The sequence below is a fragment of the Pelmatolapia mariae genome, linkage group LG15 (assembly GCF_036321145.2).
Source record: "Pelmatolapia mariae isolate MD_Pm_ZW linkage group LG15, Pm_UMD_F_2, whole genome shotgun sequence".
NCBI classification, from domain to species: Eukaryota; Metazoa; Chordata; class Actinopteri; order Cichliformes; family Cichlidae; genus Pelmatolapia; species Pelmatolapia mariae.
Genome location: NC_086240.1, coordinates 27720316 through 27747804, shown reverse-complemented (window position 1 = coordinate 27747804; position 27489 = coordinate 27720316). Strand labels below are relative to the sequence as shown.

The 27489-nt window shown below is 44.7% G+C and overlaps 1 protein-coding gene across 1 annotated transcript; it reads left to right on the top strand.

Moving 5' to 3' along the window:
* Nucleotides 1–1636: 1636 nt before the first annotated feature.
* asap2b (ArfGAP with SH3 domain, ankyrin repeat and PH domain 2b) lies at nt 1637–27121 on the top strand. Its single transcript, XM_063496335.1, has 28 exons — nt 1637–2018; nt 8742–8814; nt 10032–10186; nt 10309–10383; nt 11149–11198; nt 11520–11649; nt 12277–12362; nt 12500–12575; nt 12687–12773; nt 13138–13241; nt 13482–13551; nt 15349–15436; nt 15519–15567; nt 15643–15809; nt 16735–16868; nt 17327–17421; nt 17495–17684; nt 17938–18023; nt 18095–18210; nt 18867–18934; nt 19028–19135; nt 19223–19457; nt 19554–19649; nt 22132–22393; nt 22467–22525; nt 25915–25979; nt 26090–26209; nt 26373–27121. Exons 1-28 carry the CDS (start codon nt 1893–1895, stop codon nt 26445–26447), a joined length of 3045 nt encoding a protein of 1014 aa, XP_063352405.1. The 5' UTR covers nt 1637–1892; the 3' UTR covers nt 26448–27121.
* Nucleotides 27122–27489: the final 368 nt, after the last annotated feature.

The following is a 27489-nucleotide window of genomic DNA, read 5'->3' as shown; positions in this document are numbered from 1 at the left end:
GTTTATTAGGCACATCTGTTCAACTGTATGTTAAAGCAAAAATGTAATTAGTCTGTGACATGGCAGCAGCTCCTGGGTCAGGACCGCCTGCTGGAGTTCAGACTGAGGGATATTCAGGCTCAGAGCCTTTCTCTTCGTTTAACATGATCAGCACACAGACAGGATTTACCTCAGTGTGACAGGAAGGCTTTTATGCTTTCTGTTTGGTGAAGTCACCTGATTAAACACGTCACCTGTTCACGTCAGTGATGCCTGTTTGAGTTCATCACAGTGTAGACCAGGCTTGTAAAACATACAGCCCAGGGACCAGAAACGGCCCGGCAAAAATTTTAATCACTTTATGGCTTTGAAAAGTGTGAACAGAGATTTTCATAAGTTTTACAGCTATTCCTACTGATACAGATCAGTGCATGATCAGTGCAGATCAGTCCATTCATGCTACAGCAAAGTAATGAAGTTGTATCTATCCATCCATTATCTTCTGCTTTTCCTTGTCAGGGTCGGTGAGAGATGGGGGTACACTCTAAACAGCCTGAAGTTACAGATTTCTGTGATTTTACACTTTCACTTCTTAAAATAAGCAAAGAGTTGAGCTTTTCATTTTTTATTTAATCTCAGGGATTAAATGTGTAGTTAAACGTCTGTGCACTGGCAGAAAGAATGTTTCACCGGTCCGGCCCACATAAGATCAGAATGGGCTGGATGTGGCCCGCCGTGTAAAATGACACAAGTTTACGTATATGTATGGGGACCTCCAGAGCCTTTCCAACGGCGGAGGAGGAGGAAAGCAGTGTAGTGGAAACGACACACTCTTCACTAGTTAAAAGCTTTCTTCTTTATGAATGAACGATACATGTTTTTATTAAACATTTGAACATAATACTACACAAACTCTCGTGGAAGATATAAAGACAGATACATGTTTGAAATGGCGCGTAGAGCAGCTACAAAAAAATGATGTACAAACAGAGCGCTGCGGTCAGCGAAAGTTTGGGTCCTTCGCTCCAGCTAGCGGTCAGCGCAGCGCGTGCCGTGTCCTATATCAGAGGGCCTTTAGATGTTTTTAGTAAGGCTGTGTGCTGGTGAGCCTCACAGCTTCCTCGTGTTGTTTCAGTGTGCCTGCTTTTATGGCGTGTATGTGGGGGTGTGTGTGTCGGGGGATGTCTGAGTGCTCTAAATATTAATGGTAAAATATAGTTCTCTGCAGCTAAGTGAGAACACTGCTGACCAAAGGGTTAAAAATAAAGGTGCATTATATTTTGAGATGTGTTCCTTTAATTGTGTCTCATTAACACCGTTTGTAAAAATTTAGAGGACTTCACACTTCACACACATCACATCATATTGTTCCAATCCCACCCTGATAGGACTGTGAAAATACTGTGAGTGTGTGTCTCTGTGTGTGTAGGTGTTGTGTGTGTGTGTGTGTGTGTGTGTGTGTGTGTGTGTGTGTGTGTGTGTGTGTGTGTGTGTGTAGTTATGTATCTGTGTGTAAGTGTTTGTGTAGGTATGTATCTGTGTGTAAGTGTGTGTGTTTGTGGTTTGCGGAAACAGCAGCAGGGTGGGAGCTCCCTTCTCTGTCCCCGCCCCCCTCAGTGTCCCCGCCCCTCTCCGTGCGCTTCCTGCTCAGGTGAAGCAGCTGAGGGTGTTGGAATGTGTCGGTGCTGTCGGTGATTCGTGCTGCGGGACAAACATGGAGGTCGGACCTCGCCTCTTCCTCCTATGACTATGAGCAGCGGCGCGTGCGGGAACAGCAGAGGATCTTGGCTGTGACGCTGCGGGCACTCTGAGGCGTCCAGGTGTGGCTGCTCCACCTGCGGCTGCGCGATCACTGAGGCAGTTTTGACGGGATTTTTGCGCCCCGGGTCAGTTTGCGTCTGCCGGAGCTCACCATGCCGGAGCTGATCAGCGTCACGGAGTTCATCGACGAGACCAATGAAGACTACAAAGCTCCAACCACCTCCAACTTCACTACCCGGATGGGCCACTGCAGGAACGCGGTGGGAGCTCTGGAGGAGGTGAGAAAACAAGGACACACACACACACGGTTGGAAGTCGGGGATTATAAGAGTTTAATAAGGTGGTAAAAAGGCTTCCACTGAGCCTCTCTGTAAATACCCGGAAAGTCCGTTTTGTTCCTTTTTTCATGAACGTGGTTTGTTTTCCCGTGTGTGGGATTGAAGAGGGTTTTAGTCACAGCCTGTTTTCACTGTTTGTGCACCGATAGTGTGGATAAACGGTGATTTCTGCTGCTTTTCAAACTTTCCAAGCAACAGAGCGTCAAACGAGTCTGTTTTATTCGAAAGAGGAACTGAGAGAAACACTTCCTTCTGTAGACATTTTGTAAGATTTAACAGCTTCTTTTTATTTTCTTTTTGCAACACGATGATGAAGCATATTTCTAAAACTGAAGAGATGAGGAAGCAGCAGTTAAAGGTCAAAGGTTTCAGGTGGGAGAATAAGATGGGGCTGAAGGCTTTCCCCACAGGGACGCCCTGGGAGAAAACAGGGCCGTGGGCACAGACATGTGAAAGGCCCCAAACTGCCCTCAAGCTCAGGAGGAAGTCGTCACTGGCTGTTTTTAGTCGTATTTAGAGAAAATATCTTAAAGTAAATTAACGTGATGATTGTACTGTAAACTCAATAATAATATTCATGAAAGGTTAAGGGTAGTATCAGCAAACCACTCTTCCACTATCACCAACTCGGCTCAACTCGATTCACCTAGACTGGATCGTTTCGGTTGTTTCCCATTACAGTGGAGCACCACCTCAGTGTGGGTGAGATTGTCATCAGTGAAAGACAGCGAGGAGATTGTGGACCTGGTGCTAAACTGAGGGTAAATGTCTGCAGCTCATCGTTGGACCATGTTGTTGGGTTTTGTGCAGCCATTCTTCCTCGTTGCTTATTTTCTTAAATGACGGGTTTGATTCTTGTGAACGAGTCGCTGTTATGACTTATCCAGTGACCTCACTCCCTGGCCAAGTGGCATGTAGTCTACTGATGTCACATTTTCAGCTCAACTCGGCTCGCTTGAATCCCCGGCCAAGTATGTACTAAAAAAGTACCCGGCACTAGGTTCTACCACCTAACTGAAAACCCTAAAAATCAAGTTGAGTAGACACTAGTGGAAATTAAGCCATTTAACACTCCATTGTCACCATGGAAACGTGAGCGTTTCACCCATATTTGCGATCAAAAACAGACCTTCAATAGAAACATATTTATGAGCAGCACATGAATAAAAAGTCTGACAGCCCCCAGTTTTAAACAGAATTAATAACACAACAGCAGCAGTAATGATGATGCTGGCGCAGTTTAACGTGGAAGGGAGTCTGTTTACACACTACAAAGAGGCAGAGCCATTACTGAGTTGGTGAGGTCAGGTTGAGTGGTAGAAAACATGTTTCCAGCATCCACAGCAGCTGTTCCTATGATCAACATTTTTTTTTTCCTGTGATCACCATTAAAACCTTTACTGGGAAACAGCGAGCGGGAGTCCTTCGTCAAAGCAGCTAACACATTTCAACATGAAGAAAAGCAAATTCTGCAGCTGCTCCGCCCACTCCTGTTTGTGTTACATGGAGAAAAATCTGCATAAGCCTCCAGAAGTTGTATTAAAATTTGCAGATGAACTGTTAACTTAGTCTGATATATGTTTAAATTATACAGCTAGCTGAAGGCTGACGTTCTATTTTACATGGAAGCGGTGTTACATGGTGTGTGTTATCTGGCTTCATGGATAGATAGAGTTGGGTGTCATTTGCATAGCAGTGAAAATGTATGCTATTCCTTCTGATAATACTGTCTAAGGGAAGCATGTATAATGTAAATAAAATTGGTCCTAGCACTGAACCCTGTGGAACTCCATGATTAATCTTAGCATGTGAAGAGGACTCTCCATTTACATGAACAAATTGGAGTCTATTAGATGGATATGATACAAACCACTCCAGTGCAGTACCTGTAATACCTACAGCATGCTCTAATCGCTCTAATAGGATATTATGGTTGACAGTATCAAACGCTGCACTGAGGACTGCAGGACAAGCACAGAGATGAGTCCACTGTCAGAGGACATAAGAAGATCATTTATAACCTTCACTAAAGCTGTTTCTGTGCTGTGATGAGCTCTGAAACCTGACTGAAACTCTTCAAATAAGCCATTCCTCTGCAGATGATCAGTTAGCTGTTTGACAACTACTCTTTCAAGAATGTTTGATATGAAAGGAAGGTTAGCGATTCGCCTATAATTAGCTAAGACCGCTAGGTCTAGAGATGGCCTTTTTAGTAAAGGTTTAACTACTGCCAGCTTGAAGGCCTGTGGTACATAGCCGATTAATGGAGGTGACTGATCATAATTGATTATGTTTGCTTACTAAAGGAGTTAGAAATGTGTCTTTAAACTCCTCTACATCAAACATCTTGGCCGAGCATAAGAAAACACGCTTAGGTCGTATTTGTGCTCATTTAATTGTTTCACAAATCTGGTCGTGTCTTTGAAAGCTGACCTCAGAGCAGTAAAAGCTTTGGCGTTAGTGATCACACTCCGTGCATACTGGCCTGAGACTGTTAATGGGACAGAAAGTTGTTCAGTGAGGACGTTGTTGTTGTTGTTGTTTTAATACATATATATGCTCTTTTGTGCTCATGTTTTGTTTTGTTTTTCTCTCTTTGAGTCTTTGATATCACGTTATATTTGCCAGCAAGTCTTTCAGGACAGGAGTCCATTGGTTATTCATGGCTTCCTGTCAATAATGAAGGCATTAAATATTTTTTCACAGGTTTCCTTGTTGATGGATAAATAGAACAGTGTGTCAGAGAGGCTATTAATTCTTAGCATAAAGAGTCAAATGCTCTGAAAAGAAGAGACAACCTGGATGTTTTTTAGGGAGGTGATCACGTGATTCAGGGATGGATTAAACAATCTCTTATTTCTCTTTGTGTGTTTTTGTGGGGACTTTTGTTTGGGTTCCTCTTTCTTTTAATGGTTTCTAGTTTTTCAGATTCTTTCTGAGACTTTATTGGTTCTAAGGACAGTAAATATTTTTTCCCCATCATTGTAGAGGCCATCTGTTGTTGTTAGGGAGCTGTTGGATTACAGCTCAGAGCACAGAGTTGAACGCTGGTTCCTCTCGGCGTAAAGTTAAGAAATCTACGTCCTTGCAGCGAATGCTTTAAAAGCACAACTGAAAACCTGACATGAGGTCTGTAGAAATCGCAGGTCTGCACATCATGTCCTCCTCCTCCTGTTGCATGCTGGGATGTTCCCACTCAGTAGACCCGAGGCGATGGTGGAGCCTCACTCCTCTGATCGAGTCCCGACATGATTCGCCTCACCTTGGTCCTCCTGCTGTCTCCGATCTTTGCTTTCCTCTCAGTTAAATCCCTCCATTCTCTCCTCTTTCCTTTGTCATCTTTCTTTGTCTCATCCTCTTTCTCTCTCCTTTGGTCACTTTTAAAGCTCCTCTCTTCAGGTTTGAAGCTCATCTGTGTTTCTGTTGTGTCTCGACTTGTCTGAAGTGATGTGAGAGGAATTAAAGTCTCCAATAAATCATCAGCTCCTCCCTCATCTTCAGACGGTAGAATAATTACAGTAAACACATGAAATCAGCATCAGTGTGCTGAATGGTAAAAATAGCAGATGAGTCCTTTACAGAGTCCCTGCTGGTCTGATCAGTGTTGTGCCCATTCAGGTTTCTTTATCTGCTTCATCTTCCACTCGTCACACTGATCTGCTCACCTACGTTCACTAATGTAAAATGAGTGTTGTTGCACGTGTTAAAAGCAGCTGAGCAGAGCTGGTGTGCAGAGGCTGTGAAACTGAGGAAACCCTAAAAACAGGAAGCATCTCGGCTGCTTCTACTGTCAGAAAACTGCTGTGAAATGTTCTGTTTTGATGATCGCCACTCTCCAAATCCACACTTTGGCTCGTGCCTCATCCTGTAGGCCTAAGACCTCTGTTTGAATAAATATCACCACTACTGTGAGCTTTAGCGGCTCCACATCGTTGCCACTTGGTTACAGGAAAATTCATGATGATGATTACTTTTAGTCAATAACTGTAATCTCAATGATTTTACAGTCATTACATTAACAGTTTTACAGACTGTTTCTTTGAACTTCAGTGTAAAAACCGTGAGGGTGGTGGGGACATGCGACGTCCTGCAGACAGTTTTAGACACACGTTGGTGGACGTTTCTGACCTCACAAGACAAAGCAGCGCCCCTGCTCGCCTGCAGCCTCCAAGTCAGGATGTCTGCAGGTGGAGGTGGGGCGAAAAGAAGTCAGGGCACCAATAACCTCACCTGCCTTCAGACACCTGCATGCATGCTGAGAGTGATGAAGGCCAACTACCAGTCAGTTAGTTGTGATTAGTCAATTGGGCATCTTCATCCATTAACATCCTCCTAGATGATTGCCTGCAGCCTCATAGTAAGAAGGTTCCTGTTTCGAGTCCCAGCTCGAGTGTGCATGTTCTCCGTGTTCCTGTGTGGATTCTCTCCAGCTTCCTTCCAAAGTCCAAAGAGCTGCATGTTGGGATCACTGGTGATTCTAAGTTGACCATGGGCGTGACGTAGATAAGGGGGGAAAAAGATGTACTTGATTTATAACACAGGGTAAAGCCAGAGCTTTGTGCTGAAAATGAATTCAGTAAGGTAACAGGGGTAGTTACCATTAATTATCATTAAATATGAATCCTCTGACGTCAGCCTGAAACAGTCTGAAGGGGCTGTTGGTAAACTTTGATCAGACATTCAGAGTTTGACTGACGTATCAGCAGAGGAAGTGACCCCTCTTTGTCTTTGCTGACCAGGTCAGTGATCTATGTGGTGTACAATCATACACTAAGTTACTATATTTAATCTTTATGACCTCTTTACACCCTTGCAACACCCTTATTAGGGACATAATGAAAGCTCATGGGTGGGCTGCTGTGACATGAGCCTGTGGGCGTTTGTACCAAGATTTCAATGCTGTCCTCAGAGACCTGCCCTGTGTGTTGTTTGTGTGTTTACAGGCATTTCATTGAGATTATTGCATCATTCATCCTGTAGGAGCGGTATTTTCTGATAGATTTTCTACCCGTCCTGTAGCTCTTTTTCAGTGAGTGCTTTGGTGAATTTGCAGGTCAACTGTCACAAACACAAGAAGACCATGAATATTTATCTAGAAGGCCCTGCCAGGACCTCAGTGCTGTGAGACCATCAATCATCCACCGTACTGAGTTGAGCTGTTTCTGAGTTCTTTGTATTTGTGCTCGATCTGTTGTTTGGTCTTTGGCTGAGCTGAATGAAGTCGCTGCTCTACACCTGAGCTCATCTGTCGTCTCGCTGTGTTTCTGTGCAGAGATTTGAAATCGGCTCCGGTGTTTGATGAGCGGCTCATCTTGAACCAGTTTTTGGTCAAAGAATAACCAAGTGCATGTTTCTCGCTCTGAGTCATGGACCTGTGACTCAGACCTGTAGACGCTTAGGTGAACCCCACAGATGAGGTCGGTAGGAAAACACCTGAAGGTCATGTGACTTAACCTCTGTGGTCTCATCAGTCATGCAAACTATGGTAAAGGCTTAGATCGCATGGCCTCTTCAGTCTCCCTCCCACAGCCTCGGGTTAGACACAAGCAGACTTCATGTTCCTGACTAACATGAAGCTAGCGCTGCAGCTCGTGTTACCACTCAAAGATTTAATTTAGGCTGCGTTTTAGCCTCAGGCTAACAAGGAGAGTTTCAGGAACTAGAAGACATTAGCTTTCAGATCAGCTCTCCTGCAGGCAAGCCGGCTTTACAGAATACGAGCTCCCTTTGGGTACGTCAAACAGGTAAAAGAATTCCTTCTGAAGCCCTAACCAGATTCCTGTGAAAACAGTGGGCGTGGCTATGTCAGGTTCTGTGTGTTCGCCAGAGCTGATCGTGCCAATCAATACAATACCGATGATTCCATCTGATGTCCTGCAGATCACAGACGCAGCGCTCTTATTTTAGGGACTAATGTATCAAACTGTACCGCGCAGATGAGGAGGGACACAGGAAACAGGAACAGCACAAAGAATCTGATCATTTTCAGAACATAAGATTCAGTTCATTACAGATTTATTAATATAGAACAATGTACATCTCAAAGTGCTTCATAAGATAAAGACCCTAAAATAATAAATATAATACTACAATAATGCCCCCTGTGAGGAAGCACTTGGTGACAGGGGGGAGGAAGAACTTTCTTTTAACAGAACCAGGCTCATGTTTGGGGGAGGCAAAAGTTGATGCAACAGTAAAACCCAAAAAGAACAGACTAAACTTTATGAAATGCTGCCAGCATTCTGAAGCCTTGAGAAGGTCAGACTGAAGTAGCTGTGGCCGCTGGGTGCTGTCCCTCAGCAGGCTTCTTCGGATTATGTTGAACTGCAAGAATAAAAAGATCTGCTTCAAAGGTCTGAATGAAACAGTCTCTGTGAGTGAGAGGTGTTTGCTAAAAAAAAAAGCACCTTTAATAGCAGCACTGCTTTCATCAGTCCCTTATTAGATGTGTGATGTCTTGATAATAACTCTGCTTCGGGTAAAACATGCAGACTCTGCAGTCCGTCCACGCACGTCAGCTCAGGGTATGAAGGGTGACAGTCTGAGATGAACACCAGCAGTGGTGAACAGTTCATACTGACTATAAACACACTTTTCCTTTAACTTTGACATGTAAGCATTAGAGGCATGGCTCCTAATCTGCGTGCTGTTTCTCCTCCTCAGGCTCTCGACTTGGACCGGTCCGTTCTCTACAAGATCAAGAAGTCAGTGAAGGCCATCAACTCATCTGGTCTGGGTGAGAGATGCAGTTTCATGTCAGTCTGACCCAAAATAACAACGCTTGTCACCACAGTCTCACTTTGACTGTCACTTCCTGTTTGTGGTAGCACACTGCTCTCAGATACAAACTACCAAAATAAAAGCACAGTTTTTTATTCAGGTCAGTGCGGGTGGGGTGGGTTCGTCGGCAGCCGCGTGCTGCTGGTGGGTCCCTGCTCGGGCTGGTGGAGTCTCACCTCCAAACATTCCTGTCATGCTTCCCCGTGTCCCGGCATGCTGAGGGATACGCCCACATCCACACTACAGTGCAAACAGAGGAGAGGCCGAGTCCTTCACACACTCAACAAACACACAAGATCTGAACGTTATTCAGCACTTCTGCAAAAACTGACAGGAAACGCATCATTCAGCAGTTTCACAGACAGAAGGCACTGCATGACCAGAAGTATGTGGACAGCAGAGAGGATCTGAAATATTTAGCTTCTCTCTGTAACCTGCAGGTTTATGTTGGAGGTAAATCTCCACGTATATACCAAAGATTCAGAGCGGCTCGGTGCCTCAGCTCGAGGGGAACAGCCCATTTTCTCTGCTAAAGAAATGCAGCGGGTACACACAGACATGTCCAACTGAAGCCCAATAAACACTTTTAAATCATCAGAATTATTTAAAGCTGAAAAATTATACAAAAAATGTTAAACTGTAAAAACGTAAGATTTCGTTTCTCTCCTTTTATTTTTCTACTTTAAATTTTTCGTATCAAAAGGGACTAAATTAAATAAAATTAACTAGAAATGTTTTTAGAAAAATCTTTTGTTACAATATAAAATTTATTTAAATTAATTTTAATATAATTTCAATAAATTTAAATTTATTTTAATACATTTACATTTATTATTTGTTTATAATATTTAAAATAAATATGTTTTAATTGTTTAGATTTGTTTATTTTAATTTGAGGTGTGTATTTTATTTCTGTTCATTTATATATATCTCCAGTTTTTCTCAATATTTAGTATCATATTTTTATTTATTCTCTTTGTCTTCTCTTATATTTATTGTTTTTTATTACTTTATTCACACGTGTTCGTTGTCCTTGTTTTTTCCACATGGTGGAGTGGATGGTTTTTGTTTTCACACAGAGTTTAATCATTTTTGTTTTTGGAGTTAAATGAAAGACTGAGATGATCCGAGCTGCAGTCCGCGTCTTTATTTAAAGTGTTTTCTGTGTCGTAGCTCACGTGGAAAATGAGGAGCAGTACGTTCAGTCCATGCACAAGTTCGGGGAAAACTACCTGACCCGGGGTGACAGGGATGACGGCGATGTCGGATCTGCCTTCATCAAGTTTGTCGTTTTCACCAGAGAGCTGACAGCGCTCTTCAAGAACCTGGTGAGGAACCAAAGTCAGCCTCAGAGAGTGAAACATCAGACATTTTATTGTGAAAAGTGTTAAATGTAGAAAGTGTGGTGTGTTTTGCGCATTTGTGCTGTGACACGACTTCCTGTTTGCAGCTGCAGAACATGAACAACATCATCACGTTCCCTCTGGACAGTCTGCTGAAAGGAGACCTGAAAGGAGTGAAAGGGGTTGGTGTCACTTTCTTCTTCCTGCTGAAACAAACCCGCAGACACTCGCTCAGTTACACTTCACTTCCGGTTACTGTGGCTAAAAATGAATCATGTTTGGTTAGATGACATGTTGACTGTGTATTTACAATAATTACATCAGAACTGTAATCGTTTTAAACACACAGCTTCAGATTTAACAAATAAAATCACGCTGGGGTCCCACATTAATGTTTAAATATCTTTGTACCACAGCAGCAAACCAGCCACTGTAAAATCGTCCGTTTCCTGTCATATGAAAAAACAAAAGCAGGAAATCGGAATAAAAGATCATTTTTTGTTTTTTCTGATTTATTAAATAGTATTTTTCCTGCTTTATGCTCAGTTTGAATCATTAAAAAAAATCTGTGCTTCTTGAATTATAAAATGTAGGCATGCTAGGTAAGGTGGCCCTGAGGTGCCAAATACAACATTTAATTTCTGCAAAACACTGAACAGTTTTTCTTGTAGTTGTGCGGTGAGCATAACTTCCTGTTTGTAATGGTGGTGTCGTCCTGCAGGCTGTGGCTCGTGGCATAAAGACCAAATGGCTGAATTTAAAACACCTCTGTTGTGACACGGTCACCATTCTGTTTGTTTTTCTAATCTAACGCACATGTTATCGTCTAGAAATATTTCCAGAGTGACTCAGAGGTTAGAGTCCTGTGTGTGTGTGTGTGTGTGTGTGTGTGTGTGTGTGTGTTTATGAATGAATCACTGACTGTGTGACATCTATTTTTCCTGCAGGATCTGAAGAAGCCGTTCGATAAGGCCTGGAAGGATTACGAGACCAAACTGTAAGAAGGGCTCATTATCAGCTGTTCTCACTGAAATGTTAAATCACGGAGACGAGAACATGTTAACCAGCTGAGTCATTCAGCATTTAAATGAGGATGTTTGAATAAAGTTATCTTTATTGTTTCTGTCTCCACAGACTGATACATGCTGTTTTTTCCTTTTTCTCAAAAAAAGAAGAAAAGATAAAATATGATGATTGAAATCATGGCGTTTCTTGGCTTCTGTATTTTAGCATCTTTCTATTTTTTCTTCTCCTCAGTTTATTGTTTTGATCACATTTGTTTGTGTTGAGATTTTAACATGACCTTTGACCTCTGCAGAGCGAAGATTGAGAAAGAGAAGAAAGAGAACGCCAAGATGCATGGCATGATTCGGACGGAGTTCAGCGGAGGAGAAATCGCAGAGGAGATGGAGAAGGAGAGACGAATGTTCCAGCTGCAGATGTGCGAGGTGAGGTCAGAGGTCATACAGGTGACCTGAATGCTAAAACAATCATCTCTATCCTCTGAGGTCAGACCGAGAGCAGCGTTTGTTTTACTGCCTCGACCAATCAGCACAGATTGTATATGACGTGGAAGATTTGGTGGACAGAGGTCTGTGACAGATTCTGTTCAGAAGTTTTCCGGTTTGATGGTTTTCAGGGTTTGTAGCTTTTTTTGGCTTCAGCAGGCACTGATCTTCAGCTCAATCTGTGTTTCTCATGGATTTTTGTTGGTCATGAGTAGAGAAGGAGTGGAGGGTGAGTTCTGTGGATATGCTGGTAAAGAGGTGACAGAAAAAAGCAGTGAAAACGAGCTTCCTCTGATGGCTGTCCAGGCTTGCTGTTAGAAACCCGATGAGGATCAGCTCAGAGTAAAGCCAGCCGAGATGTTTCTAAACGGGGTGCCTAAACAAGATGAGGTTTAAAGGCCAGGGGGAGGCCCCGGGTAGACCCAGGACATGCAGAGATGATCTCTCAGCTGTTTGGGAATGCCTCAGTGTCCTCCTAGAAGAGCTGGAGGAGGACAAGGAAGGACTGGTCATGCAGTAATGGTTATTTCCTTCAGTTTTTCTTGATTCTTTGGCTTTTCTCTGCAGTACCTGCTCAAAGTGAACGAGATCAAAGTGAAGAAAGGAGTAGACTTCCTCCAGAACCTCATCAAGTTTTACCACGCTCAGTGCAAGTATGTCCAAACATGACCAACAGGTCCATGTATGAGTAAGGTGTTAAAGAAAAGATAATAAAGTGAGAATATTAAAACATTAATTTTGTTATTGATTCACTTTTTTCTTGGAGGTTCTCAGACGTTTTTTTCTTCAGTTTTTTCCAGGATGGACTGAAAGCTGTGGAGACTCTGAAACCGGCCGTAGAGAAACTGTCCACAGACCTGACAGCGGTGAGGACGCTTGTGTTCCCTGCAGGAGCATTAAAGCTCACAGCTCACTTACCGATTGCTCTGTGCGAACACAACAATGGGCTTAAAGTTAGAGTTTCTCTTCCTCTGCAGATCAAACAGACTCAGGACGGCGAGAGGAAGCAGCTGGCTCAGCTCCGAGACACCCTGAAGGCAGCACTGCAGTCCGATCAGAAAGAGGTAAAAAACATCAAACATGGTGTAACATCCATTTGACTGATGGCACAGACCGAAAACATGAACACAGTTAAAGTGCAGGATAAACACCTTGTGCTGTTTAATGAGGGTAAAGAGTCGCTAACATGCGCACAGCAGTTAGAACAAACATGGTCTGAACGGATGTCATGAGTCTGATGGTGAGCATAACCAGGTGAGCTCTGACAGGCTCAACTGTTACTGGAAAATGTCAAGTTGATGAAGTTGATTAACAAAGCTGTCCATCAAACAGAGGCTGCTCTGAGCTCTGAACTCTGTGTAGGGTCATAGTTCTCACGTCTTTCTGTCATAAGAGCTGCTTCACATAAAGTGTCTAATTTATTGACAGGACGCCCAGGCCAAACAGAACGCAGGTTACAGCCTCCATCAGTTGCAGGGTGACAAAGCCCACGGCAACGAACGCTCTGGTTTCCTCTACAAGAAAAGTGAAGGGTGAGTGAACTCAGTGTCCCAGAATGCCACATGAACGTGACTGACATGCACATGCAGTTCCTGTGACGTCCAGCAGAGGCAGTATTTAGTCAGTCTACACAGACTCAATGTTAAATGTAACATATTTACAGATTTAACATGTTTTCCTCCTTCTGCACACGTGTGTTAGTGGTAGCTGCCTCAGTCACGACTCCACTCTGTGACCTTTCACACTAAAAGCTTTGTCTCTCTCCTCGTCAGACTGAGGAAGGTGTGGCAGAAGAGAAAGTGCTCGGTGAAGAACGGCTTCCTGACCATCTGTCACGGGACGGTAAGGTCCTCTTCTCCCATTGGTCCATGACAAGCACCCGCCCTCCAGCCTGCACTACATGTCCAATCAGAAGTATCCTCATGAGTTTATCGTCTACATCAAGGGTAGACAACTCCAGGCCTCGAGTGCCGGTGTCCTGCAGGTTTTAGATGTGTCCTTGATCCAGCACAGCTCATTCAAATTGCTAAATGACCTCCTCAACATCCCGTGAAGTTCTCCAGAGGCCTGGTAATTAACTAGTCATTTGATTCAGGTGTGTTGACCCGGGGTGATATCTAAAACCTGCAGGAACCGGCACTCGAGGCCTGGAGTTGCCTACTCCTGGTCTACATTAAGTGGGGTTAAATAGTACATTATCTATTTATTTGTTTTTTTCTGCCTTCTGTTTTTTATTTTGAAGTCTGAGGAGTCAAATGGCCAATCAGGACTGAGCAAGCAGAAGAGAAAGAGCAGAAGGAAAATGATTAAAAGAAAAGGGTGGGAAAAGGATTCGTTTGATTTGAAATCCGAGGGCTGCTGGAGGGAAAGTTTCTAATTCTTCTTAACTGTTTCTCTCTAACTTTCAGCCTTTTGTCTCTCCTTGAGCTTGCTGAAAAGCAAATTCAAAGAAAAACAAACCTCATATCTACAGATTCACTGTAACACATATCTTCAGTTCTATTTAAGGTAAATTTCAAGATTAGACTCATGTTTCTGAGAACCGGGTTTCCAAGATAACCTACACCTTCTTGATAGCTGTCGGTACATCCTTGGGTACATCCCTCCTTCAAAGTAATGTTCCGTCATGGAAACGTTCTGTCAGAGTGACGTTCCTTTATGAAAGCATTCCTTCAGAGACACGTTTCTTCAGCGTAACATGTCCGGGATTTTACGCCAACCCTTCACAGCTGGTAGAAACCTTCCACATTTACCACTCAGACTCAAATGAAGACAGGTACTGCAGAGTCCTAACAGTGCTCTATCTGAGGTCAACTCACCGAGGTCATCCGTCTTATGGTCCAATGTGCACTTCTTCCCACTCCCATTCCTTTCTGAGAATAGGTGAAGCGATATTGGAGGGTATTTCTAGTTTAGTATTTCTTTTTTCTTTTCTTTTCCTAAATTGCATTTTGTTTACATGATCAAAATGAATTGAACACAAAGAAACAAACGTTCCGCATGATGATCAGCTCCAGCTCTGAAACCTGACACTTGCCTTGCTTTGGGGAGTAGAACCGTCAGCTGCAGAAGATCCTCTGATATCAAAAATGTGAAGGAAAAACCTCATAAAACTGTAGTCTACCAGACTTAAAACGGGTCCGTGGGCCCATAGTGGGTATGTATGGGTGAACTGTGGGGCCCGCATGGTATGCCCATTCAGGGAGGCAGGAGACAGTGGTGGAGGCAAGTGGAGGAAAGGAAAACCCTGTGGTTCATCCATAGTTTTAGGACATTTCCTTATGAATGAGACATTTTGTGGCATGAAAAGCCAGAGGATCAAAAGTCATCAGGCTTCAGTAAACAGTAGAAAATGAGATTACAGAAAGTCACTGAGGTTAATCATCTGAGAACTTTAAATGACATGTGCAGATGTTTTGCAAGATGAGGGAAGGTTTTGAGTTGTGCAGCATAAAGTCCTTACAGGTTCTCGCTCTGTGGGCTGAACCTAACTGGGATCCAACTATTGTCCATATTATGGTATATAACAGTACAGACTCTGTGACAGTTTCAGGATCTTTTCTCTGTAACACTGAATGTTTGATATCTGAGTGAGGTTCAGTCAGAGCTGAGGTCTCACCTCCTCTCGTTGTCTTGCAGCCAAACAAACCTCCAGCCAAGCTCAACCTGCTCACCTGCCAGGTGAAGAGGAACCCCGATGAGAAGAAAAGCTTCGACCTGTTCTCCCGTATGCCGCAGACTTCCTGCTCACATGTTCCTCTGTATGTATGTGTGTAAAGTCTGAACTCTGTCTCGTGCCCCCCCCACAGATGACCGGACCTACCACTTCCAGGCCGAGGACGAGGCCGAGTGTCAGATGTAAGTACGAGCCGGCATGGCCTGAGCTGCCGGGCTTCGCGCTACTGCGAGCGCTGATGGTTTGGTGTTTTTCAGCTGGGTGTCGGTGCTGCAGAACAGCAAGGAGGAGGCGCTGAACAAGGCGTTCAAAGGAGACCAGGACGAGGGTGAGAACAACATCGTCCAGGAGCTGACCAAGTCCATCGTGGGAGAGGTGAAGAAGATGAGTGGAAACAACAGCTGTTGCGACTGTGGAGCTGCAGGTCAGAATTATTCAGAAGTCTCTCTCAAACAAACACCACTCATGAAAGGAAACAAAATTCAAAGATTAAACATGGAAGTCCAGGCACTCACGGTCTGGTCAAAAAAGTAGTGACGCTTGAATGAGTCTTTCACCTTTCCAGCTGGTTTGAGGGTCTGGACTTGGATGCGTTTGTTTCAGAGGATGCTGATTAGATTCACGGTGGTGGCCTTGACAGTCTTATTTTTATTTTAAGGCTTCCTGCACATGCTCAGAGCAAAAACCAGTGACAACTTAGTTCTGCCGGCGTTCTAACCCCACTGACCTCTGCAGGACTGCTTGTGGAAAGCTCTGGGCCTTCAGGCAGTTTTTTTCCTTTGCGGTTGTTTTGTGTGGGGGGGGTTTTTTTGGCATTGAAGTTGTTTTATGCAACTTTTCTAGTTGGTCTGTTGCTCTAAACCTAGCTGATATTCTTGTAGATGATGGTTTTACTGAACTGCACTGTGAACACTTGATGTGGAACTTCATAGCACTTCTATTTCCTGTCATGGTTTACAGAAGTGAGAACACGTTAGTGTCATGAGAGAGAGCGCATCAACAGTCAGTCTCTCCAATAACACCATAAAACACGTTTTCATCCGTTTATCTCAGCACGTCCAAAGATTAGATTAATAACATACAGTTTTTTTTATTAATTATATATTCAACATTCACTATATTGCCAAAAGTATTCACTCAGCTTCCTCATGTGGACCTGTAGTCCAAACACGTTTCTGCTCAGAGCTGCAGAAACTTCCCAGAATTCTTTTCCAGGTTCGTCTGTCAGCAGATTGTTAATTCATCTCGTTCACTTTGTTGTTTCTTTAGTCATGAAATTACATTTTGAGGATGTGAAGGCACCGCTTGTTGTTTCTGTGCCCCCAACCGCCCCCACCCACCCTCTACAGATCCCTCCTGGCTGTCCACGAACCTCGGGGTGCTGATCTGTATTGAGTGCTCAGGGATCCACAGAGAAATGGGGGTCCACTACTCCAGGATCCAGAGTCTGGACCTGGACGTCCTGGGAACCTCTGAGCTGCTGGTGAGTCCACTTCACTGTCCCGACAGAAGTAATGGAAGTCATTGATGCATGTCAGAGCATTCTGTCTGTCAGTTTGCGGTGACTCATTTCATCATGACTTTAATCTGTTAAATAAAATTAAAATATTTGCAGGAAAAAGCCAAAAAAAGCAAAGCAAAAAAACCCTCAGATTTTTACCATCCTGCAAGACTGTGTCTCCTGATTCGTTTAAAACTGTTTCTTTGAAATCTCATAACCTCATTATATTCACCTGTGTGAAGACGTGAATGGAAGGGACATTCTGAATGTTTGCAAACCTTTTCTGGAATAATCAGGAATAATCAGGAAACCAGAACCCTTGCCGAGCATGTCAGTCGTGTTCAGCTGTGAAGAATCAGGAAGTGTGAGCACGTGTCTAATCTTAGGAGCTACAGCCAGAACCGAACCAGAGTTGATGTTGGGCTTTTGTTGCCTTTTAGTTGGCGAATAATGTGGGAAACGCCAGCTTCAATGAGATCATGGAGGCAGATCTGTCAGCGCAGGAAGTGACCAAACCAACTCCTACCAGCGACATGTAGGTGACGGCACCAGGAGGTGAGTCTGAGCTGTAGTAGGATGTCGTAGTGACTCGTCCGTCTGGTTTGCAGGCAGATGAGGAAGGACTACATCACAGCGAAGTACACCGAGAAACGCTTCGCCCGGCGGAAGTGCACCGACGCCACGTCCAGGCTGCGGGCTCTCTACGAGGCCGTCAGGAACCGAGACATCCTGTCGCTCATCCAGGTCTACGCTGAGGGGGTGGACCTGATGGAGGCCATCCCACAGCCCAACGAACATGTATGACCTCTGCATCTCTAACACGAGTTCGACGGACTGACTCATGCGTCTCTCTGTTGTGTCTTTGTGCTCATTTTGTGTCTGTTTTTTCCTCCTTTGATCTCAAATCTTTGGTTTTCCAACAGAAGCTTTTACTCTTAAGCTCTGCTTTGTGTGTCCGTTCAGTAACACGTAGACACAGCTCTGTGCTTCAGGTGTGCGTTGTTGCTCTACAGACTGACTTTGTGTGTGTGTGTGTGTGTGTGTGTGTCAGGAACCCGGGGAGACGGTGCTCCACCTGGCGGTCCGAATGGGCGACAGAAACTCGCTCCACATTGTCGACTTCCTCGGACAAAACAGGTGTGACTGTTCAATTAAATACCTGTTCTCCAGGTGTGTGTATGTGTGTAGTGACCGGGTCTGTGTTTCAGCGGTAACCTGGACAAGCAGACGACCAGAGGAAACACGGCGCTGCATTACTGCTGCCTAACCAACAACAGCGAGTGCCTGAAACTGCTGCTGAGGGGGAAAGCTTCAGTGTCCATCAGTAAGAACACACACACTTGCACATATATCAGAGCGTGCTGAACGCTGACGATGAGTGACAAGTGCTCATATCATTCATATGAGCATTACACACTCAAATGTTGGTTTTTATGATCTTTTACCGTACGACTGGTCTGAAATCTGTACAAACTTGAGGTTTTAAGATGTATTCATGCAGTGTGTGATTGTTCTAAACTTTGACATCGTTGTAAAGTCGTTGGATGTCATATTAGAAAAAAAAGAAAGAAGAAAAAGTGTGGGGTACAGCTCTTTTCATGCCCTTTAATACGATATATCACTCGATAAGGTTTCTTGAAATGTTTTTCAAGATGAACTTTGACATGGGCGCTAATGATGAAGGTCAAGTTCAAATAACCAGCCAACCTGGCTCTAGTTTTTTGTTGTGAGGTTTGAAGAAAAAAAAAAGCAAATTTCACAGCTGGTGTGACCCTCAGCTGGGGCCGTTATCGTTTCTACCATCACATAAAATTTAAATGATGTCTTGAGAACAAACAGAGCTGAGTACTTTGTCTTTTCAGGGGGAGAAAAACCTGCAGTAACACAAAGAAAAGTGCAGATCTGATCATTTTTCGCTTTTGGAAACAATGTGCTGACATAATTCACCGAAAGTCTGAATGACTGAATTTGTGTCCACAGCTAACGATGCAGGAGAAACACCGCTGGACATTGCCAAACGTATGCGACACAAAGAGTGCGAAGAGCTGGTGAGAATCCAAACACTTCCAGGCTGTACAAAGTAAAGCAGTTCCTGTGCTGTTGAGTGTCTGTACCAATAAAGTTTGACTGATGTGTTCCAGCTGACTCAGGCTCAGACCGGAAAGTTTAACGTCCATGTTCACGTCGAGTATGAGTGGCGTCTGCAAAATGAAGACCTGGATGAGAGCGATGACGAGATGGAGGACAAGGTAGGCTGCTTTTCTGACGTCCTGCATTAAACTTTGTGTTGGCTTTAAGTGACCGTGTACTTCCTGTGTTTTCTGTGGGTCCTGCAGCCCATCCCACAGCGGCGGGAGGAGCGTCCGGTCAGCTGCTTTGTGCCTGGAAGTGGACCCGTGCAGCCCAACCTGGCGGCGCTGGCGCGGGACGTTGCCTTCCTGGCACGGGACAAGCAGCGGCCTGCGATCCCCAGCACCATTATTAGCAACGAGACTTACGGCACCATGCTGGATGTGAACCTGCCGCCCCCCGGCCCGACGCCTCCGCTTCCTCCCCGAGGACCCAGCAGAGGTCAGAGGGCGCCTGGGCTGAGATCAGCTCTGCCGTTCAGACCCTGTGAAGCTGTGAGGAAATAAAACTGATCTGATTCTGTCTTGTCACGGTCAGGTACCAATAAAGGCCCCCCCGTGGAATCAGTAGGCAGACAGCGGTCGTCCTCCGACCCCCCCAACCCTCAAACGCCGGAGAGGAACTCCATGTACGGTGGGTGGACTTCCTGTCAGATCCACAGTGGAGGGTCTCGTTTGTCATGTTTTTCTTTGCGTCCGTCAGCTTTATTTGGCTTTTGTTGCTTTATTTTCATGAAAAGAGCAGACGGTTCTGTCCTCTTTCTGAGGTATGGACCGGCTGTATGAGGCTTTCAATTCAATTCAAGTTCAGTTCAATTTAATCCAGTTCAGTTCAATTCAATTAATTTAAATTCAGTTCAATTCAATTTTAATTATACAGCGCCAAATCAAAACAACAGTCGCCTCAAGGCGCTTTATATTGTAAGGTAGACCCTAGATACATACGGAGAATACCCAACAATCATATGACCCCCTATGAGCAAGCACTTCGAGACAGTGGAAAGGAAAAAAAAAACTCTTTTAACAGGAAGTAAGCTCTGGCAGAACCAGGCTCAGGGACAGGCAGCCATCTGCTGCGACTGGTTAGGGTGAGAGAAGGAAGACAAATAAAAGACATGCTGTGAAAGAGAGCCAGAGATTGCTAACAACTATGATTCATAAGATTCGTTCATGATGCAGAGAGGTCTATTAACACATAGTGAGTGAAGAAGAAACACTCAGTGCATCATGGGAATCCCCCAGCAGCCTACACCTATTGCAGCATAAGTAATGCTGGGCATACACTGTGCGATTTTTGGCCCATTTTGAGCCGATTTTTCAGTCGTGTGACCATTTTGGTGATCGGCCCGAGTTTCACCTTCATCGTGTGTCATGCATCGTGTAGTATTGTGACAAAGTGGCTAGGACTGAATTCATTTACCATTTGTCACATGCATATATTGTTATTTTGTGTTCTGTTATCTTATAGTCTATCATAATGCTTTAATGTAAACACAGCACATGTAACCTTGGCTCTACATACTATCCTGGGTCTGTTTGCGGTAGCATTGGTTATATTCATTTCATCTGTGCAAATGTTCTTAAAGCTAAATGTCACTTCATCATTAATTGATTTGAATCTTTCATTTGTTTATGTAGTTTGGTTATACGTACCATTGTGTGTTCCTTTGAGCAGGTCCTATGTGTAAAACAGGTATGTGGGAAGGGCCGCCCCAGTACTTCCTGATTTTATAGGATATGATGTCATTGATCATGTCAATTGGGTGTAACCAAATGAAGGGGTGTTTCTTTTGTGTAAAATTGTTTATTTCATTTAAAATAACCTCATGAGTCAGATTAAGTGAAGAGATTGACTTTTCAAACTGTTTAGTTGGGTGAATGAGTTTGTTAAGTGGAAAAATGATTTTATTCCTGTTTCTTTGTCTAGACTGTGTTATTTAGTCTACCCTGTTTTCCCAATGGTAGAGGTTAATGAGATCCAGGTGTGAGTGGAATTCTATATAAAGCAGGTGAGAGTTTGACTGCCAGGTTCTTATATTTTTGTGAAACAATTGTTGAAAGGCGACGCCAGAAAATAAAGAACACTTAAAAGAAACTTGAACAGTCTGCAGATGCTGTCTTCCTATCACTTTCCATGCTGCTTATGTTATGTTACCTCACAAGTATACATGGGGTAACGAGAAGCGATTAACACCTTACGACCAGCTCCCGATGAAAGCACAACTTGTAGAACTTTGGCAAGCTCATCTGAGCCTTTTAGATGTGGCCTCACAAAATTTTCACGACCACAACAACCGTGAAAATAGTGGGATGGGCATTGCTGCTCAATTGCTGCCTGATTAATGTTTTTCATTAGCAATTTAGCAAAGTTGATGGTGGTTGTGTGTGTGTCTGTGTGAGTGAAAGACAGAGAGGGAGAGTGAGAGACAGATTTTGTTTTATAACCTTCATGTTAGGGATGCACAGTGTGAGCACTGAGGTCGCATCAGAGCATCGGGCCGTATAGTGTGAGACCCTGCATGGTGACCTATGAACTTCTAACCCCTGCAAGTCAATTGTACAGTTTGAGCAGAAGCTGATTAACGCAACTAAAAAAATCGCACAGTGTATGCCCAGCTTAAGGGAGGATTCAGGGCCACCTGATCCAGCCCTAACTATATGCTTTAGCAAAAAGGAAAGTTTGAAGCCTAATCTTAAAAGTAGAGATGGTGTCTGTCTCCTGAATCCAAACTGAAAGCTGGTTCTACAGAAGAGGGCCCTGAAAACTGAAGAATCTGCATCCCATCTACTTTCAAATACTCTAGGAACAAGAAGTAAGCCTGCACTGCAAGAGCAAAGTGCTCTAATGGGGTGATATGGGACTATAAGATCATTAAGATAAGATGGGGCCTGATTATTTAAGACCTTGTATATGAGCTGGATTTTGAATTCCGTTCTGGATTTAACAGGGAGTCAGTGAAGTGAAGCCAATATAGGAGAAATATGCTCTCTCTTTCTGTTCCCTGTCAGTACTCTTGCTGCAGCATTTTGGATTGCTTTCAGGCTCTGACTGTGGAGGTGTGCCTGGAGCCACTGCTCAGGGCTTTCTTGACTCTTGTTCTGTCCTCTTCTCCCAGTGCTCCCAGTGGTTCCTCCTCCTCCTCCTCCTCCTGGGCCCAGCAGGAGAACCGGCATGTTGGAGACCAAAGCCGCCACAGCCAAGACCGCCTCCCTCCCTCCTCTGCCTCCCCTGCCGACAGGACTACCTACAGCACCTCCAGTCCCGCCACCACCCTGCATCCCACCTCCATCACCACCCCAGCATAAAGTTCCTCTCCTCCCACCCAGCCACCAACACAGAGGACCTCCAGGATCCAAAGCCCCTGTCTCTCCTCCCGCGTACGTACTGGTCTGATTGAGTTTGTCTGCTGGGAGGAAGCACACCAGTTTAATGTTGTTCTTATGATTACAGAGCAGCGAGGGTTCCTCCTCCTCAGAGACCTGCAGGCAGGATTCCGTCGGAAAAACAAGGTACACCCACGCACACACACACACACTCGCACATGCACACACACACTCAGATATCCACAATCAGTAACATGAAAATCTTTGAATTTCACTCAAGCTGCAGCACCGCCTTCTTGGATGTTGGTACAGTAACTCACAGCAGCATATTATTGGTCATAAGATGTCATTAAAAATGCTCTAAAAGGCTCCAGCAGCACAAACATGGTGCAGACATCCAGTTCAGGTGAAGCTAGCAGACAGCTAGCAGCTACAGGCACCTATGTCAAACTTTAAGCCTGAATATGATGTAAGCAGGTGCGTTATAAAAACATAACTGCTGTTAAAAAGCTGAAACTTTTATGCTTTGACAAAGGACCGTTAATAGAGCTCTGTGGAACACCACGACCTGCAAGAACACACTCACATGACCTCTGATGTCACTCATTCAAGGAAAGCTGTGATTACGGTGTAAAATACATCAGTGAAATACCCCCGTCATGGTTTAATGAGGTCAGGTGCTCATTAAACCTCAACACTGGATGTTTCTCTGTGTGAAACTTAAGGGTATCTTAAGCAGTTTCGCGCCATGTCAGATATTCTGGTGCTTTACTGCAGTGGTTCCCACCCCTTGGGTCTGTGAGTCGTTTGGTACCAGGCCATGAGAGTTGAGGCTCGAGTGTGAAATTCATGGTTTTCATGGTTTTTATCGTTTTTTAGCGTTAACTCTAAAAAAAAAAAAAAAAAACTGGGTCTTTTCCCATGTGATAAGATAAGACAAGATAACCTTTATTAGTCCCACACATGGGAAATTTGTTTTGTTACAGCAGAAAGTGGATAGTGCAAAGTTACATAGAAAAACACTGGAATAGGATAAGAATAAGATACTGTACACAACTGTACACAATAGAATAAAATAAAATACAAATGCAATATACATCTGACAGCAGTGGGGAGGAAAGACCTGCGAAATCTCTCCGTCCTACACTGTGGGTGCCGCAACCTGCCACTGAAGGAGCTGCTCAGTGCTGTCAGAGTCTCCTGCATGGGGTGAGAGATGTTGTTCAGCAGGGATGACAGCTTAGCCACCATTCTCCTGTCACTCACCACCTCCACTGTGTCCAGAGGGCATCCTAGAACAGAGCTGGCCCTCTGGATCAGCCTGTTCAGTCTCTTTCTGTCACCAGCAGAGATGCTGCCACCCCAGCAGACCACACCGTAAAAGATGGCTGAGGCCACCACAGAGTCATAGAAGGTCTTCAGGAATGGGCTCTTCACTCCAAAAGACCCGAGTCTCCGCAGCAGGTACAGCCTGCTCTGCCCTTTTTTGTAGAGGGTGTCTGAATTATGAGTCCAGTCCAGTTTATTGTTCAGATGAACACCAAGGTACCTGTAGCTGTCCACAGTCTCAATGTCCATGCCTTGAATGTTTAGTGGTTGCAGTGGAGGATGTTTGTGCCTGCTGAAGTCTACCACCAGCTCCTTGGTTTTACTAATGTTCATCTGGAGGTAGTTCTGCTGGCACCAGTCCACAAAGTCGTGGGTCAGTTCTCTGTACTCCCTGTCATCCCCATCACTGTGGCCAACTATTGCCAAGTCGTCAGAGAACTTCTGAAGGAAGCACTGGGTGGAGTTGTGGGAGAAGTCTGCAGTGTAAATGGTGAAGACGAACGGTGCCAGAACCGTTCCCTGTGGGGCCCCCTTACTGCAGACGACCCTGTCCAACACACAGCCCTGAGGTTTCACATACTGTGGTTTATCAGTGAGGTAGTCTAATATCCATGTAGTGAGGTGGTGGTCCACTCCTGTGTTCTCCAGCTAGTCCTTTAGGACTGTGGGAAGAATGGTGTTAAAGGCACCGGAGAAATCAAAGAACATGATTCTCACAGTGCTCCCAGCAGTCTCCAGGTTAGAGAGGGAACGATGTAGGTGAATGACGGCATCATCCGCTCCAATGCCAGGCTGGTAGGTAAACTGAAGTGGGTCCAGTGATGAGCTCACCAGGCGCCGAAGCTGAGCTAGCACCAGCTGCTCCAGGGTCTTCATCAGGTCGGATGTCAGAGCCACCGGCCTGTAGCTGTTGAGGTCCTTGGGGAGGGAAGTCTTTGGCACTGGTACAACACAGGAGGTTTTCCCCAGCCTCAGGCTCAGGTTGAAGAGGTGCTCCATCACCCCACACAGTTGGTCTGTGCAGGACCTGTGAACCCTTGAGCTAATGCCATCTGGACCAGCTGCCTTCCTGGCTTTAATCCTCCTCAGTTCCCTCATAACATGGGTGATTGAGGGAGACAGGCTGGAGCTTTGCGTTGAATGTGTGTTGGATGCTGCTGTTGAGGGTGGGGAGAGTGGTGAGCAGGGTGAGTAGAGGAGGTGTGAAGTGTCTGAGGTGTCAGAGGTGGAACAGCAGCAGTAGGGGTGGGTGAATCTGCAGCCGATGTTGAAGACTGCCTCATGGATGAATCAAATATGTTAAAGAAATGATTCAGATCATTTCCCCACCTCAGGCCACAAACATCAGAACTCTCTGCCCGGGGGGGAGGGGGCAACGTTGTTTTGTTGAAGCTGGTTCTCCATCTTCTGCCTGTAGCTGAACTTCCCTTTCCTTATCAGTCCTCTCAGCTCTCTCTGCAAGGCCCTCCTCTTCTGCTTGAGGACGGCTTTCATTTCTGGGGTAATCCAAGGTTTGTTGTTGGAGAAACAGCGCACAGCAGGACTGTGCGCTGTTTCTGACCATGGTCCTCTGACCATCTCTGCACTGTTTGGGCGGCTGGTGACTCCCTGCGCACTAAGGGCTCATACACAGGGACAAGGTGCACCAGGTTGTGATCAGATCTGCCCAGGGGAGGGAGAGGTGATGAACTGTATGCCTCTTCTGCATTGGCGTACAGTAAGTCCAGTGTTTTATTGTCTCTGGTTGGGCGTGTCACATACTGGGTGAAGGTGGGCAGTGTGGAGTTCAGTGAGACATGATTAAAGTCCCCTGATATTAGGAGAAGTGATTGCGTTTGCAGTCTGCTGACTACAGAGTGGAGAGAGTCACAGGCTGGGGGGGCATGCGCTGTTATCGTGATAACATGCGAGATTTCCCGGGGGAGCTAGTACGGACGCATGCTAACGGCTAACAGCTCAATGTTATGAATAAATCTTTTTTTTGGTACCGGTACTGGTTTTATTTTGTTGTATTTATCCGTGACACCTTAAAGGCCGGTCCGTGAAAATATTGTCGGACATAAACCGGTCCGTGGCTCAAAAAAGGTTGGGAACCGCTGCTTTACTGGACCGATCTGCTGAAGCCTCTGCTGGACATTAGGGGAACTGCAGCTGCTGCTTGAGTTTTCTCTGTTCAAACAAATGTGAAGTTACAGAAGAGAAACTTTTTTTCTGAAGTCTGTGGGGGGTTTATCTCTCTTTGGCAGGTCGTCAGATCGTATCCCCCCATAGTCCGTCTCCTCCACCCCCCAAACCCAGAACTACATTTTCTGTAAGTCCTCAAACACACCACCTCATTTATTTCTGCACACAGACACAGTCGTCATCACAAGTCCAGCATGTAACACAGCTTTACTGCTAAATGTGTGTGTGTGTGTGTAGAAGCAGAGGCCTCAGAGGGTGAGGGCCATCTACAACTGTGCAGCCGACAGTCCAGATGAGCTGACGTTCAGCGAGGGAGAGCTGATCGTGGTGGACGGCGAGGAGGACAGCGAGTGGTGGGTGAGTGAAAAACGCCTCCAGCACAGGAAACGCATCATCAGCACAACTTCATTCACTTCACAACATTTATTACAGCATGTGTGTGCGTTTAGATGAAAACCCACCTGAAGAATAATCCTGACCCGTTGTCCAGTTTGTGATTTAACCACCATCTGCGTTTCAGATTGGTCACATCGAAAGTGATCCGACCAGGCGTGGAGTGTTTCCTCGTACCTTTGTTCACTTCCTGTCGGAGTGATTCGTGCCTCCAACTGTGGTCAGACTGAGGGCACATCTGAATCCTCCTGTGGGCCTGAGAGGAGAGTCCGACACCCAAAGAGATCTGATTGGGGTCTCGATCTTCATTCGTGCTCTTCTTCAAAATCTGTCGGCCTGAGTTTGAAATGTTCTAAAAGCTATGAAGCGGACACAAAAAGAGCAGACCTGACCAAAAGTATGTGAACAGTGTTCTTCAGTGATACGTTTACACACAGCAGAGCTACGTTAGTACAGCGCCTCCACAGGCAGAGAGCAGGAACTACAGCTGAACACAGTTACAGTAAAATCCTTCACTGCCTTAAAAAAACGCGACGAAACGACAGCTTTGTTTTTTTCTGCTTCCTGTTACAAAACCAGCTTCATTTATAGAAATAATCTGTTTACTATGAAAGGACTTCATCTTCACTCTGTCAGGATGACCCCACCGGCACAGCGTCCACATACTTTTGGCGGATGTGATGTACATTTCTGTGGTTCTGCTGCTGGGATCCAGCTGTGTTACATCAAGAACATTCAGCTTGTTTGTAAAAGCTTCAGGATGAAATGATTTTTATTATTTTAATATCAAACATGTAATCTGAGCAGAAAATCTGAGCGGTCTTTAAATTTTAATGTATTTTCGACTTATTAAAATCATCATAAGTGTACCTGTGAGAGTCTGTCCTGTTTTTCTTTCCCAGCACTCACTTTTTCACTCTCATTTATTTCCCACAAGTTTTATCAGTGGCACAGATGTGTTTAGACGCTTCACTGCTTCAGTTTTTATTTAGATTATTTATTTTACATGTTTCTGTGATTCAGTGAAGAGCAGTCTGAAGCATTTCATAAGTTGGAAGACAAATAATTGGCAAAAAAAAATCTAATGTAAAGAAATGGTCAAACTCTGTGCCATGATGAAACTCAAGGCTGCGATCACTTAAAATATTTCAGTTTACTCTCATATGAGTGTTACCTAAAACAATGACATATGTTCAGTTTTATGTGAGCGGAGCCTTTTCATTTTCTACATACTTGGAAAATCA

What these genes read in the sequence shown, in the direction of transcription:
- asap2b (XM_063496335.1), top strand. Translation starts at nt 1,893, where the DNA reads ATGCCGGAGCTGATCAGCGTCACGGAGTTCATCGACGAGACCAATGAA. An exon ending in TGTCCACAGACCTGACAGCG is followed by an intron (nt 12,576 to 12,686) that starts GTGAGGACGCTT and finishes CTTCCTCTGCAG; the next exon opens with ATCAAACAGACTCAGGACGG. An exon ending in AAGCTTCGACCTGTTCTCCC is followed by an intron (nt 15,437 to 15,518) that starts GTATGCCGCAGA and finishes CCCCCCCCACAG; the next exon opens with ATGACCGGACCTACCACTTC.